Source organism: Thalassophryne amazonica, chromosome 3, assembly GCF_902500255.1.
Source record: "Thalassophryne amazonica chromosome 3, fThaAma1.1, whole genome shotgun sequence".
Lineage (NCBI taxonomy): Eukaryota > Metazoa > Chordata > Actinopteri > Batrachoidiformes > Batrachoididae > Thalassophryne > Thalassophryne amazonica.
Window position 1 is genome coordinate 79,979,537 of NC_047105.1, and position 16,695 is coordinate 79,996,231.

General features: G+C 40.0%; 1 protein-coding gene across 4 annotated transcripts in view; it reads left to right on the top strand.

Moving 5' to 3' along the window:
* foxp4 (forkhead box P4) overlaps positions 1-15,041 on the top strand; it is a 271,351-nt gene extending 256,310 nt beyond the window's left edge. For 2 of the 4 annotated variants that reach the window (XM_034166924.1, XM_034166926.1), the window contains exons 15-18: positions 227-348; positions 934-1,000; positions 6,465-6,637; positions 9,946-15,041. In XM_034166924.1, the coding sequence (XP_034022815.1) occupies positions 227-348; positions 934-1,000; positions 6,465-6,637; positions 9,946-10,093 (510 nt within the window). In that variant the 3' untranslated portion in view covers positions 10,094-15,041. Of the gene's footprint in view, positions 1-226; positions 349-933; positions 1,001-6,464; positions 6,638-9,942 lie in introns of all 4 variants that reach the window. The other 2 variants (XM_034166923.1, XM_034166925.1) reach the window with 1 other exon arrangement.
* The last annotated feature ends 1,654 nt before the right edge of the window (positions 15,042-16,695 follow it).

Here is a 16,695-nt window from a genome sequence, read left to right on the forward strand (position 1 = left end):
CGTGAAATATTATAAGAACTTAGGAACTGGTACATTTTGGAATCACGTTTCAGGAAACTCTTATGCTTTTTGACAATTCTTGTAATGATTGCTTTACGGAAGGCAAAAGAGTGATCTGACAAAACTCAGTTTGCTGAATGGAAATAATCAAAATTATTCAAAGGTAGAGGACATGGTTTATAGGGTTTCAGTCGCATTAAAGCACTGCTCGCTCTGCTTTTCCCAGAATGCTGTGCGCCACAACTTAAGTCTACATAAGTGTTTTGTTCGCGTTGAGAACGTGAAGGGGGCCGTGTGGACTGTGGACGAAATTGAATACCAAAAGCGGAGACCACCAAAGATGACCGGGTAAGTCCGCACGCACGCACACACACACACACACACACACACACACATCCACAGGCACATACATACATTTTACATGTTTTTTGTTTTTTGCTATTTTTTTCATCTGAATATGAGTGTGGGTTTTATGGCTGCTGGAACTGTGATCGCTGAAACTGAACCTCTATTATTTCAATATGCAGCCATCAAATAAACAAAAGAAAGAGTGACTGTGAGCTTGTGGTGTCTGTTGTGTAGGTGTTTCCCTGTTTGTTGACACCATTAGTAAGCAGCTGTGTGCGTTGCAGGAGAGCAAAAAGCCTCGTTAGCATGTGCAAACAGATGTTCTCTGCAACCGCCAGAGAAAGCAGCAGTAATTACACAAACACTTGCACGCACGGATATTACACACGTACTGTACATGTGTGTGTGTTTTAGCACCTGTTTACAGTCTCTGTGTGTGTGTCTGCTTGTAACAAACTGATTTGTGATTTGTCACAGTGAGTGCTTAATGGGATTTTCTCTCTCTCTCTCTCTCTCTCTCTCTCTCTCTCTCTCTCTCTCTCTCTCTCTCTCTCTCTCTCTCTCTCTCTCTCTCTCGCGGTGCAGAAGTCCCACTCTGGTGAAAAACATGATTTCAGGCCTGGGCTTTGGATCCCTAAATGCCAGCTACCAGGTAAGCCTTTTTGGGGTATATTTTGTGACAAGCACAACGTATTAGGTCCATGGACTGTGTGGGAGTTTGCTCATGCATGCTCTGTTTTGGATTATACAACTTCTTCTCCAAAATGAAATAAACCCAATTTCAACAGCACATGGGATCTGTTACAACTACATAAATCAATGTAAATTACATCAGAAAAATATAGTAACTTTCAGCACACATTAAAGTGCTTTCAAGCTCTAATCTTTATGTTGTTGCTGTTGTTTTTTGTCGCTTTAATTTAATTATTGCAAATTCAGTTTTCACATGAGGCTTGGACCTTTAAATATAATCTCAAATGAAAATGGTAAGTGGGATAAGTTGGGCTACTAACATGAAGACCTGGCTTCACCTCTGAGTCACTGTCTGTGTACTGGTACGAGACATATCATCATCATATTGACTCAATCCCCCATCTGTAAATGGGGACCAGCCTTGGCATTAAAAGTAACCAACGTCCTATCCAAGGGGTGTTGTAGGCTCTCATCCCTTCACCCTATGGAATCCAGCAACAGTGGGTCTCAGGTCCCATGCTTTCATAAAAAAAAAAAAAAAAAACTAGAGCAACGCACTCATAGAGCACAAACGTCCGCCAACATTAGTTGACAATTTCACAAAATTTTCACCTTGGAAAAAGTGTTTAAGTCAAAGTCTTGTTAGAAGTGACTTTTCATAAGCAAAATTAGATGTGATCAAATGCCAGGAGAATGTATTTAGTTCATGCACTTGAATCAAAGATTTTTTGTGGCATTTTCAGGGTTTTTTTTTGGGGGGGGGGGTTCAACTTCTTCAGTTTCTGAATTCTTTTTCAGATAATTTCACAGAACATTGGTTATCTCTGCTAAGCACAATTTGTCACTGCTTTTTCTCACTTGGTTTCTGACTGATAACTGGAAGACAAACAGGCATAAAATTGGAACATCCCATCCAATTTTGGCAGTGTAGGTAACTTCATAACAGAAAAATCAGAGTGATTGAGGCACTTTTAACTGAGATATAATGGAAAATGGACACCAAATGGGCTTTTCAATATTAAATTCAAATGTCCACAAAATACACAATCTGGCATCACATCCAGACAAAATTTTTTCAGGTGATAGTGAGGGCCAGTCTGCCTCTCACTTTCAAATATGAGAGTGATTAGGGCATGTTTGATTAAGATATAATGTAAAATATACACTCAACAAAAATATAAACGCAACACTTTTGGTTTTGCTCCCATTTTGTATGAGATGAACTCAAAGATCTAAAACTTTTTCCACATACACAATATCACCATTTCCCTCAAATATTGTTCACAAACCAGTCTAAATCTGTGATAGTGAGCACTTCTCCTTTGCTGAGATAATCCATCCCACCTCACAGGTGTGCCATATCAAGATGCTGATTAGACATCATGATTAGTGCACAGGTGTGCCTTAGACTGTCCACAATAAAAGGCCACTCTGAAAGGTGCAGTTTTGTTTTATTGGGGGGGGATACCAGTCAGTATCTGGTGTGACCACCATTTGCCTCATGCAGTGCAACACATCTCCTTCGCATAGTGTTGATCAGGTTGTCAATTGTGGCCTGTGGAATGTTGGTCCACTCCTCTTCAATGGCTGTGCAAAGTTGCTGGATATTGGCAGGAACTGGTACACGCTGTCGTATACGCCGGTCCAGAGCATCCCAAACATGCTCAATGGGTGACATGTCCGGTGAGTATGCCGGCCATGCAAGAACTGGGACATTTTCAGCTTCCAAGAATTGTGTACAGATCCTTGCAACATGGGGCCGTGCATTATCCTGCTGCAACATGAGGTGATGTTCTTGGATGTATGGCACAACAACGGGCCTCAGGATCTCGTCACGGTATCTCTGTGCATTCAAAATGCCATCAATAAAATGCACCTGTGTTCTTCGTCCATAACAGACGCCTGCCCATACCATAACCCCACCGCCACCATGGGCCACTCGATCCACAACATTGACATCAGAAAACCGCTCACCCACACGACGCCACACACGCTGCCTGCCATCTGCCCTGGACAGTGTGAACCGGGATTCATCCGTGAAGAGAACACCTCTCCAACGTGCCAAACGCCAGCGAATGTGAGCATTTGCCCACTCAAGTCGGTTACGACAACGAACTGGCGTCAGGTCGAGACCCCGATGAGGATGACGAGCATGCAGATGAGCTTCCCTGAGACGGTTTCTGACAGTTTGTGCAGAAATTCTTTGGTTATGCAAACCGATTGTTTCAGCAGCTGTCCAAGTGACTGGTCTCAGACGATCTTGGAGGTGAACATGCTGGATGTGGAGGTCCTGGGCTGGTGTGGTTACACGTGGTCTGTGGTTGTGAGGCTGGTTGGATGTACTGCCAAATTCTCTGAAACGCCTTTGGAGACGGCTTATGGTAGAGAAATGAACATTCAATACACAAGCAACAGCTCTGGTTGACATTCCTGCTGTCAGCATGCCAATTGCACGCTCCCTCAAATCTTGCGACATCTGTGGCATTGTGCTGTGTGATAAAACTGCACCTTTCAGAGTGGCCTTTTATTGTGGGCAGTCTAAGGCACACCTGTGCACTAATCATGGTGTCTAATCAGCATCTTGATATGGCACACCTGTGAGGTGGGATGGATTATCTCAGCAAAGGAGAAGTGCTCACTATCACAGATTTAGACTGGTTTGTGAACAATATTTGAGGGAAATGGTGATATTGTGTATGTGGAAAAAGTTTTAGATCTTTGAGTTCATCTCATACAAAATGGGAGCAAAACCAAAAGTGTTGCATTTATATTTTTGTTGAGTGTACTTTAAATTGGGTTTTCAATTTTAAATTTAAATGGCCACAAAATCTGTAATCTGGATCCGATCTGGATCAAACTTTGTCAGTCGATAACGGATACCATCCTAGAGAACACTCTCAAATATGAAAGAAAATTATCTTTTTTGACAGAGTTATGAATTGTTTAATATTTGTTCAATGTTAAAAATAGGGATTTTTTTCCACTTTTCAAAGAAATTTCCTGACTTTGCCCTTTGACCTATGATTTTGAAAATTGAATCAGTTCTTGCCTATCAGGATATGAACCTTCGGTAAAAATGTCATAATGATATATGAAAAATTGTGGGCTTCAGGCTGTTCACAAACAAACAGACAAACGGGCGAAAACATAACCTCCTCCAAATTTGTTGGTGGAGGTAAAAAAACTTTACAAACACTCATCACACACACTTTAAAAGAAAAAGAAAGTTCACTAAATATACCAAAGTGCAATTGTAGAGCTTGCATGGCAAAAAGTATCCTGTTAAAGACAGACTGAACACTCACTAACCTGAGCTGCTGAGCTGAATTTCAAAGGTTGAAAGAGCACCTTACATGCACAGACATGCACATGGTCAGTGAATACACTTCACACATAGCAGATGTAAATGTTGTTAAAGGACACAGTTGTCTGGTACATTTTAATCCAACCATCATAGCATCTTTTCACATTATATCTCTTCATTTTTTTATTGATTATCTGCTGCTTATCAGTGTCTGGGTCACAGTGGCAGCAGACCAACAACTCATCCCACACTTCCCCTTCCTTGGCCAAGTCCTCTAACACTTTCTGGGGATCCTGAGATGTTTCCAAGGCAGCTGAGAAATATAATCCTTCTGGCATGTCCTGAATCTTCACCAGGGCCTCCTCTCAGATGGATGTGCCTGGAAGACCTCTCTAGGGAGATGACTATGGGGCATCTTCATCAGATGTCCAAACCACGTCAGTTGGCTCATTTAGATACAAAAGATTTGTGGGTCGACTCCAAGTCCTTCCTGGATATTCAAGCTTTTTACCCTGAGTGTAAGGTCAGATACCCTATAGAGGACCCTCATTTCTGCTGCTTGTACCTCAGGCCTTTTTTCTTTCAAGCATTGGCCACTATTCATGACCACGGGTGAGGATAGAAGCATAAATCAACTGATAAATTGAAAGCCTTGCCTTTTGGCTCACCCCAAATGGACTGACACTATTATTGTCTCTTTTGCTTGCTAATTCTGCAAGAGTATGTTGAGTGCATAAATTCATGCCCTCACCAGAAAACCTCTCAGTCCTCCGTGCGCCCTCTTAACTGCAACATGCAAACACTTGACACACTTGTGTCTTATAGTAAGTGTTAGATGCCACTCTGATTGGTTGATTTTATTTTGTGCCCACAAGCCCATGAATAATTAAGTGACTTTCACCTCTTTGCACCCAACAACTCAGAATGTGCTGAGATCTCATGCTGTGTAAATAGTAATGTGTGGGTGGAGTCATCCCAAATGGACTCACTCTGTATGCCATAGACTGTACACCACCATCCATTGTCAAGATAGGGCCCCCTCCTACACTGACACATCCATCCCCTCAAGAGCAGGAATATTCCCTGACGAGAGTGCACATATGAAAGCGGCTTCTCGCTTCTCTCTCTCATATGCACAAACACACTCACACACGGCAGCCAATCGCAATCAAGGGCACTAATATCAATTCCCTTTTATAATTAGCAGATTCCCTAACGACACCCTCCTCCCACACTCTCACCTCCCACCTCACGTTCACACACGTCCCACCCCAACTATGCACACAGACACACACACTCGCACACATACCCACTTCCACTCACCCAAATGGGTGACTGAGATGATTTATAGCGTCAAGTAGTTGTCAATTAAGGTTACCGCATAAAATTATCGCCTGTCCTAGAAAATCCGTCTCTGAGCCAATCAGAAATCCCCTCTTTATACTTTTTCCTCACCCCTTTGTGAGAGGAGAGGTGGGGGTGAGCCTCTGTTGGTTCAGCAGCGTCCAACCTGTCTCGTGTACAAACACCTTGAGTTGAGCGCTCGCAGCCGTGACACAAGCTGCCCCTGTTGGTTTGCTTGTTTTCTGTTCAGCAGTCATTGATGTTTCAATGTGTTTGTGTTTAAGCTGATTTGTGCTTCGGTCTCTGAGCGTTCCTGTTTAGACGTTGGTGCTGGCACATTCACTATGATGGAAATAGAGCTGTGTATAAGTGCCCCCTAGTGGTTTCTCATGCTTACTGGGATCCAAACATGCTCTGTGATGATTCTCAAAATCTAAATTCTTATATAGTAATAATATATAATTTGTGTCACTATCCCGCAGTGATAGCGTGTCTGTTTGACTGCAGATACCTTTGTTCAGGTGGTGTTTGGTATTTCAGATTTTCTTACACCACTTTTGAAGGTTGTGCAATTAACTCTCACCACGTGCTTCTCATTTGATGCATCATATTTATAGGAACAGTGACGGCTGCTTACTGTGCAAGCTTGTGTGTGGGTGAAATTAAGGCAGCAAGAAGCTTCCTAATGAACATGTGTGTGTGTGTGTGTGTGTGTGTGTGTGTGTGTGTGTGTGTGTGTGTGTGTGTGTGTGTGTGTGTGTGTGTGTGTGTGTAGGCGGCACTGGCAGAGAGCAGTCTGTCCCTCCTGAACAGCCCTCCCCTGGTGACCCCTCCCTCTGCGGCCAGCCTCAACATGCTACATGTGGGCCACGATGATGTCAGTTCCACCGTGGAGCAGGTCAACAGCAACGGCAGCTGCAGCCCCACGCTCAGCCCCCAACAATACAGGTACACATGCACATAAGCACACTCTCAAAGATGTGTGCACGTCCTTGTGAAGATGAGTGAATAGGCTGTAACTGTATCCCATCACATCTGCTGTCATCATAGTGTGACTACATTATACCAACACCACAGTATTATATAATGTATTGATTAGATTATAAATCTCTGCATTCAAGTGTTTTGGCCAAGTGGTTAGTGCGCTTGGGTTCATTGCAGAAGGTTGCCAGTTCAAACCTCAACACTGCCACGTCTCTTCATGTAAAGTGGAGTTGCGTTAGGAAGGACATCCGGTGTAAAACGTGCGCCAGATCAACATGGAGATCCACCGTTGATCTGCTGTGGCGACCCCAAGTTAAACCAAGAGAGCAGCCGAAGGGTCTTACTATTTCTGCATTCAAGTGATGAAGGAGATGCTGTCATTAATATACAGCATGTGTAGAACAAGACACACCAGAGAATTCAATCTACTTTATTTTACTGATGTAGAACTTCGAACAGTACTCCTGTTCAACGTGATTTAAGTTTTAAAGACAGGTTTTAAAATATGTTTAGAAACAAATGCAAATTAATCAATTTTGGAAATCAATAAATAGTTAAGTTTCACTGGTCAACAGCCAAAAAATAAAAATAGTCAAAATTTACTAATGTTTGGCTCTAGTTTTTAAAATATGTTATTACTATGCTACTATGGGTTACCCTTTTTTTTATTTTTAAAGTGTTACAGAATGAAAATAGGTGAAATGTTATCAAAACAATTCGAGAAACATGAAAATGTCCATGTTTATTATTTATCATGAAACCTCTAATATCAACACAATATAATTATGTAGACATCAAATGTAAAAACTTAAATATCTTGGAAAAAGTAGCCAATTACCTATTTTTATTGTCATATTTGAATTCAGCTCACCAAAATCCATAATAATTAGCACATTTTATATCTAAAGCAGACAACATCTAAAATATGCAGACCAGTATTATCAAAGAAAAAAGTATCAGACAAAAACTAGCATAAATTTGGCATTATACTTTCATAATATTGAGACACTTTGATTAATATGCTGTAAATCATTACTTTTACAGCCAGTTTTCTTTACAAACAAAATAGCATGATGAAAACAGAAATTGGTGGAATTACTTTTAAAAGCTTCTGAATGACTAATTGGGATAATTCAGGATTAATCCTGCATATCTTGCTGTATTTAAATAGAACCAGTGCTTTCTTAAATTCAGGAGCAGTAAAATAAAGCTAAAGAATTAAACCGAGGCTTCCAGAGCAAAATTTTAGCTATCCTTAAGTGTACTCCTGAGGAGACATCAACAGATTTCTGGTACCACAAAAAAACTGCACAGACTATAATAAAAAAAAAAATATATGAAGCTTCTGACCAAACAAACTTCACATCATTGAGGAATGAGGGTCAAATTAACCCCCGAAAATGAACAAACCTATGTTCAAAAGGTCCTCCAGCCTAAGAAATTGATGAAGTTGGATGCATCAGGAAGAAATCTACCTTTAAATGAGTACTCCATCACAAGACCCAAAAATCTGTCCACCACGGAGGAGGCCATTAATCTAAAACTAACATTTTAAAAAATGCCTCGCCTTTGTTCTGGCGATCACATCCAAACTTTGGTCCAGCTTTTAAATGTCAGTTTTACAGCAGTGGCTTCGTACTTGGTCAGAGCATAGTGTAGTGTTTGTCTGTTGTATCACCAGTCAGAGCTTTATAGTAGACATTTTAAAATAGAAGAAAACACATCAAATCTAGCCTCCAGTCTCACATGTCCCTTCTAGAAACTGTAGCTGAAATTTAATCTTTTATCTTTCTGTCTTTCTTTCTTTTGTAAGAATTTTTTTTGTTTGTTTCTTCCTGTGAAAGTTGTGTTTTGTTTTGTTTGTTTTTTTTTTTGGTTTGTTTTCATTTTTTGTTATTCATTTTGTTTAAATACACTCTTGATACAAAAGCTATTTTGTTCACACACACACACACACACACACAAGACTGATTACAATACCTTGCACAGCCAGCATGCAGGATAAAAATCAGGAGTACCCATAATAATTTTAGGACAGGATTCAGTGGACAGTGTCACTACCATAATGATATGTGTAAGTCCTAGAACTGAAATATTTAATGTACACATGAGAATAATTACAAAGTTTTTTCCAAAAATGCAAATGTTTCAACGACTGGATGAAATCATCCAGTTATATTAAAGGTTTTGTTTTTGTTGTTTAGTTTTCTTTTCCGTGAGCTGTATGCAAACGTTTTCAGCGCATGTACCCTGGCTAAAACTTCAGCAAATGATGAAAACCTGTTAACTGACTAATATTTATTTAAGAAAAAGAAAATGTACAAAACACATGAATCTTTTTTGTGGAGGAGGAGCAATTTAAACTGTTATTAGCAGTGAGCAATTTGAAAGAATACTGGGCTGTATTTAACCAGATGTCTCCAATCATAGTATTTGTTTAAGTAATTGTCATTAAATTTGTGATGCTCTGTACCAGGCAGTATACCTCCACTTTTTTGTTGGTGTTACTTTTATTTTTATAATAGTTAAATTTCACAACAAAACGGGAAAAAAAATCACGTAATTTTTATTGGAAAAGGAATGTTTGCGCAATTCAGATTTTCTTTTTATCCACTAATACATACATAAATGTAAAAAACTATATTGTTATCACCATTTTAAGATGCTTAATACTTTGCAGGACATCATGGAAGAGAATTTTTGCTTATAGTTTCTACATGCACAGTAATATTAATTGTGGGAATTTCATGATTTTGTTCATATTTAACTGTAAAATGCAGAGGAAAAACTGATTTTGCACAATATAACACCATTAAAACTGAAAACTATTTCATTGGCTGTTACGTTAATTGCAAAGACATATTTAAACCCTCAGTAATGGCTTTTTGCAGAATAAATGATGCATTTACTCGGATAATCCACTGCTATAAAGGTAACGACTTTCAGTAAGTGCAGCCGATTATTACCATTTCATGATTTCTGCAATCCTACATTATTACCATTACTTACATACAGCTGTTGCACAGATTTTTATACACCATATGCCAGTGAGTATCACTGTAGTGGAGTAGTAGATGAATCTTTAAAACTTTAGCAAATAATGAAGCAATCGCAATTAAAATGCAGCACAAAAAATCTTGTATAATTTCCTGTGAATTATCTGACTTCAGATGGATCCAGATAATCAAGTTAGGAAAATCGATAGTTTGATGCGAATATTGCGGTGTAGAGATGAGTAGGTGTGACTAACGACAGTCTGCTGTCTGCAGCAGCCACCCGGTGCACGTGAAGGAGGAGCCCACTGAGGTGGAGGAGGAGAGCCTGCCCATATCCCTCCTGACCGGTGTCACACACAGCCTGCCGTTACCGAGCGACGAACGTGACCTGGAGGAGGAGCTTCCCACAGAGGAGCTGGAGTAGGACACACCCAGGTTGGGTCAGAGGGGCGGGACTTAGCAAAAATCAATCCCAAGCCCTGTCGTCAGCGCGAAGAGGAAAAGATAGCTGCAAAAGCAAAAAGAAAGAGACGAGGAAAAGAGAATGTTTGTTTTTTCTTTTCTTTTTTTATAGTTTTTACAAAAATGCAACAAACCAAGGACGGCATAGACAAATTCCAAACAGGGTTATATGACCTCCTTTTTTTTTCTTTTTTCTTTCTTTTTTTTTCTTTTTTCCAGATGCAAAATTGAGACTGTGGAGCACTGCTTTACTCCCATGTGTTTCATTTCAAACATGTGGCTCAAAGGTGTAATACCACTCATTGCATACGTGCACGCATGCACCTACACACATATACACACAAACAGATATGTGCACACACACATGTCGTCCTCCTAAGCCGTGCTAGAAACAGCCCGTCGAGGCTTAGACACTGTCCCCTCCCCTTCCTCACCCGACACTCTGCAGCCACACAGGTGCACGAAACGCACAGTCCGTGTATATAGATTTGGAGCAGTCGTCAGGACTCCACCCTTTAAGTCAGTCACTTGCTTTTTTCATTTTCTTTCATTTGGAAAGAAACTTCTTCGCTTTGCTGTGGAACTAAAGATGGAGGAAGGAACGAAGGAAGAGTGCTTTCACCTCCAGCAGTGCGCCCCCCCCCCCCTGCAGAGCGGACGTGGCCCTGCCCATACTTCTGCAGCCCACCACCACCACCACAAGACACTTAGTGTTGGACATCTTTAAAACTTTTTGCGACAAAGAAAGAAAAAACAGGAGTCTGTTTCTTCCCACCTCCGAAGACAACAAGACTGCAGGACCATTTCGGTGCTGCTCTTCTCTGTTCCACCTGCGGATGGAGCGACAAGCTCGGAAAACGTTAAGGAAAGAGAAGAACCATAGAGAAAAATGAGGGAGGGAGCACCAAGAGAAATATTGTGATTTTAAAAAATTAAAAAGAAAACTGTTGATTATTATGAAATATATCACAAGAAAAAAGTGTGGTAGCTTTGTCATTTCTTTTTTTTTAATTTGTTATTATCTTTGTTCATTTTTGATGATCAATATTTCTATGGTGGCGTTCAGTTTCAAAGTACCTTTTCTAAGAATGCTGTATTGTTTTGTATTGTAATTTGATTTTACTCTGTTTGTTCACACCATTCCAAATGAGTATTGGCAAAAAGAAAGCGCAGTATTGTCCCGAAGTGTAACCATCCCGACTCCCATTCCTTACCCTTTTTCTCCCAAGTGTAGCAGGCAAAAAAAAAAAACAAGAAGAAATTGGAAATAGCACTTAGATTTGCCGGTATCCAGACAAGATTATTTAACTTTTTTAAAGTTCCGTTTCATTTACTTTGGTTGTGTTTTTAGTTGAGAAATACCAGTAATGCTTTAAAAATATATATATTATTATTACTGCAGTCAGAGAATACCTCATCCCACATAAGTTCCACCTGGAACTGTGTCCAAATTGTTAAAGAAGAAAAAGCAGGAATTCTTTCTGTGGGACACCAAAAGTGGCAACTCTGCTCGGCGTGGGTTCAAAGCTCTATGGGTGTAATAGTTACTGTGTCAAAGCGATCTGCAATTCACTGTGTGAGTTTATGTTCAATGAAAAGCATGTGAGATTTATTGGTTTTTTTTTTTTCTGTGATCATAAGCATGATTTCTCTCAACAGTGCCATACCAAATTTAACACTTATGTTAATCTATTATCTTATTCCCATTTTTATTTTTGTTACAGGTAACCAAAGAAGTATGTAGAAAACCAAAAACCCTGTACTTTATTTTGTCCCCTTCCCTTTATTGTTTTTTTTTTCTTTTCTTAAAGAAATGGCCAAAAGACAACAAACCAGGAGTTTGAATTCTTATTATTGTATTCATATATGTATTGTGTTGGAATGATATGTAACAGTGCTGACCATTCCGAAAACCAAAGTTTGTCAAGCAAACTCAAATTTGGAGACGGCAAAGCTTTTATGTGACAAGCGGTTCTGAATGACTCACCTTAGGTATGAGGCCAAAAAAGTAAATAAATAAATAAAAAATAGTACTTAAAAAGCTCGCACAGTTCCCCTGAAAACAAAAAGAGAGTTAGCGAGAAAAAGAAAAAGCACTTAGAGGTGGAACCGTGTCTCCCACACTCAGGCTAAACTGTGTTCCAAACACAACCTAAGGACTGGCCCGAATATAAGCAGGCCTAAAACCAGGCATTTCAACACAAAATGTACTTTTGCTACCTGAGACGCCAGCAGAAAAAAACGGAGCGAGAGAGAGAGAGAGGGGGGCTGAATGACAAGGAAGGTTTTGGCTCTCTACTTTTTCTGGTGCTGTCATAATACATTTTAAGTCACTTGAAAAAAACAAGAAAAGGCGCTTTAACACAAACATGCCTTCTTGATCTGTGTGTTGTATTTGCAAGTAGAGGAAATGAAAAGAAGTAACATTTTTAGACAGGGGGCTGACTTATTCCAAATATTGAATGATTACAACAAAATGGAAACAGGTCTCACACACACACACATATATACATATATTTAGATATATGTCTATATATAGGTATATGCAGATTATATATCACTTGGAAAAGGAAAACAAACAAGGGACATCATGTAATTAAAGTTGGATTCATATTTTCACATTTTTGTCAAACTCTCTCTTGCACGTCAGATGATTTTCTTATTTAAGGACAGGAACATTTTACTGTGTTTCCTGTGACATTTCTAATACAAAGTGGCAGGCAGAAGCCTTGAAATGAGATATAAACCAAAAATAACACTACCTCCTTTTCAAAATGGTTCAAAGCATAGCCAACAGGAGAATGACCTCTCCATAACATTTTTACTTTTTTCCATTCCCTAATAACAATGCCAAAATTCTTCTTACACTTACTGTATGACTGACAAAAAATAAATAAATTTAAAAAAAAATTTTTAAAGGAAGATATTTGGTGATCTGGATACCCTAACACACCTGCTCGAGGCCAAAAATCATAGAGGCGTTTCACTTTTCCTGGAATGAAATAAGTCTACCTCTCCTCAAACCACATCGAGAAAAACGTTTCCTATCAGCCGTGTAAGTCCTGATCCCGGTTAACACTGAGCTATGTAAATGGCCTTGTGGAATAGTAGAAGCAGGGCCACAGCTTACAACTCAGATATCCAAAGACCCACACAGAGCGACGGCCCCTTCTACTAACAGGCCGTCCATCACTACTGCTCGTAACCAAGAGGAACTGCTGCATAGTTGATCTCTGACTTGTGCTTTAAGGTACATCTGTAAACAAAGCTGTTTTATAAAGACATAGATTGTTCACAGGTCACAGAGTAACACGTGTGTTCTTTCTCCAGCTTGCCATAACATGATGTATTCTTGTATATTAATGCTAGACTTATCACCCAGGGCATTGTTTTTCATTTTTTTCCCCCACTTTTTTCCACACCTGTTTAGCTATTGTAAAGCTTTCTGCTCTGATTCCTATACTGTACTGCTAATGCTGAAATATATGTATTTATCATATTAAGTACTGCAGGTATCTTGGTTTAACCATTTTGTTTATTGGTTTCCAATTTCTTTCTAGTTTTCGTCACAAAACGTCTGGGACGCTGATTTTTTTTTAAGTGTATTATTTCAAAAAAATCTAAAAGATATACGTTAGATCTGTGGTTTAGGTAACACCTGTTTGTATATTTATCTTAGCTAGGTCTATTTTGATACCTATTTGTCTCTGTACTGCATTTATGCATTTTTAAGGAAAGAAGAAAACAAACTAAAATGTTATTTCATTATGTATTGATACCTCAGAAGGACTTTTCTCAAAGACAGGACCAAAATATCCAAAAAAGAAAATGAGGAATAAGAATATGTAGCCCATCTCTTGCTTTAAAAAACACTCTAGAAAGGTATTAGTAGTTGGTCCTTTCAGGTGCCAATCTGTGTTCTAGCCCTCTGTGACCCCTAACCCTGTCATCCTGTGCTGAACTCCAACCTGCCAAGCTGTCAATCACCCACGGGCACTGTAGGGCCTGTTACTGAGTCACACACCTGACATTTAGTGACCAGTCACAAACCCCGTCTCCCAGTCCCACAGAGGAACATCACAGATCATCATGGATGCATTTTTGATCATCCTTGTCTTGCACCAAAATGTGGAATGTGTCTCTGAGATACAGCTCATCCACTGACTACCAAAGGCGTTGCAAGCAGCCATTGCTTAGCCCAAGCCCTCTGAACTTTAACCAAATTGTAACCAAACCATGCCACAATCATAACCAAACAAAAAGCAAGCTAACTCCAAAACTCTTTATCGACTTCACTGATCACCTTTAGCTGTTTGATCTCAAGCAGATTATGTCCTCATATCTGGTGTTTGACTCAGTGGACACAGGGCCCCCAAAATCCTGATTGGTGGTTGGACAGTTCTGAGGTGTCATGTGAAGGCGGGGAGGTAGTCTCAAAGTGGAGCAGTGCCTGACGGTATTATCACGTAGACAGCCAGAATCCGACAGATCGACCACTTCAGCTCTCCTCTGGTTAAACCTTAGGAATGTGTGTACATTTTCAGCAGTGACTCCATAATTGTTTCTTCATTTCAGTTTACCTGTTTACCTCTCTTTATCTTTTGGTTTTGTTCTGTTTTATTTGAATTTGTAACCTGAGACAGAGGGACAGGGACCAGGCGGCGGCTTTAGATGGACAGCGAAGCCCCGCCCTCTGCCCCTCCTCCCCAGGTAGCCATGTAATGCCAGTCACTGCCCTTTCCTTCATGCTGTATAAAACACACACATATATCTGTGTATTTGTAACCTAAATCTTGTGTCTGTCCACGCAGACAATAAAAAAAACTGTACAGTAGGTCTAGTTGCATGTAATCTGTACTAATTATTGACAATGGCATTATAAAATGCAATAAAATACTTATTACACTGTCTCATGTTGTGAGCTTGTTTGTTCTTGATTTATAAATTTATAAATTTTAAATCTGTTCTTGAGCTCATAATAGTTTAAACATTCCTTGAAAGGGAATATAATTTTCAAAATCTTTGTGTTTCAAAGTTCAACAGTTACACTGGTATTATACACCTTCAAAGGCACAGTTCTGTGACTGCACCTAAAAACTACCCTGCTTGAAGCAAAATTCAGATATTTCTGTGAAATGACAACCCCAAAACAAAGGAGCAGCCAACAGGACTTGCTATGTTACAGAAATCCATATTTGAACCTGACCCCAACTTGTTCTATGTGACATGCCCTCTGAGGGTTAGTTTGTGCAACAGACACAAAAACAGACCATTTCTTAGAGACATGAATGTTTTTTTCAGGATGCTTCAACTTAGTGTCTATGTTGCATTTCTGACTGTAATGTTTTAAGACATCTTTTATGAACCGTCATTGGCTATTTCATTAGGTACACTCATTCAGCTACTCATTAAAGCAAATATCTAATCAGTTATTGTGGCAGAAAGTCAAGGCATTCTCAAATTGGGCAGCGCAGTCTCGTTTGAGGGCGGGGCTAAATATGACGCGTATGACATAATTTATCTACTTCCGCAGACAGAAACACGACACTTTCTGAGATTTTGAGCAAATTACAAGAAAACAGTGAAAAATGCAAAGAAAAAATGACGATGCGGTGGAAAGTGGACATATGACGTTATGATCTGGAGCTCAAATGTGTCAAAGCAATTGTGCAGGCGAGAGAGCATGGCTACTCTGGTTAGCTGTGTTGGCTAACACTTACCAACACGACCTCTCACATTTGCCTCGTCTTCCCCTCTCCACTGGGAATCGAAAAACTGCACTTTTCACAACTGCCTCGGTGATTGCAGCCGAAAACAAAAACAGTACACCATTTTCTTGTTAGAATTGATACTGTTTATGAGGAGTGTGGGATTGTCAGCACAAACATTTGGAGGATGGGGGTTTCAGTGGAAACATTTTTAAACCGGCATATCCGCTAGGTGACAGCGAGTATGCTTTAAAGTTTACCGAGCTGGGCTGAATGGTTTGTGCTGAAACTCCCACACTCCGCCTGAGGATTCTCTGCCGTGTTCGTGTCGGCTGTCCCCAGAAGTGGCCAAATCCCATGATATCACGTAGGGGTTCAAATGAGACTGCACTGCCCTATTCATTTTATTTATATACAACCAAATCACAACAAAACAGCCCCAAGGCACTTCACACGGGTAAAGTCTAACCTTACCCACCTCCCTGAGCAAGCACACAGGTGACAGTGATAAGGAAGAACACCCTCTTGTGTTTTTGAAGATGAAACCTCAAGCAGACCAGACTCAGAGGACTGACCCACTGCTTAGGCCACTCTAACCGTTACAAAGTTGCAAGCAGTTACAAAAAAGTGCATAATGGTGCAACTCCAAGGTCAGTCCCATATCTATCCTTGCCACTGGAAGTGCCAAATCTGGTTGTTGTTGTGGAACGCAGTGGGTTGAATCAACCATCCATCATATGGTGCAGGTCACACCTCAACCAGACAGTCAGAGAGGAAAAACAGCAGAATCAATCTGGCTGAACTTTCAGCACCTAGGGCATTCGCTTCACTAGCAATAAATCAACAGAGCAGCAGA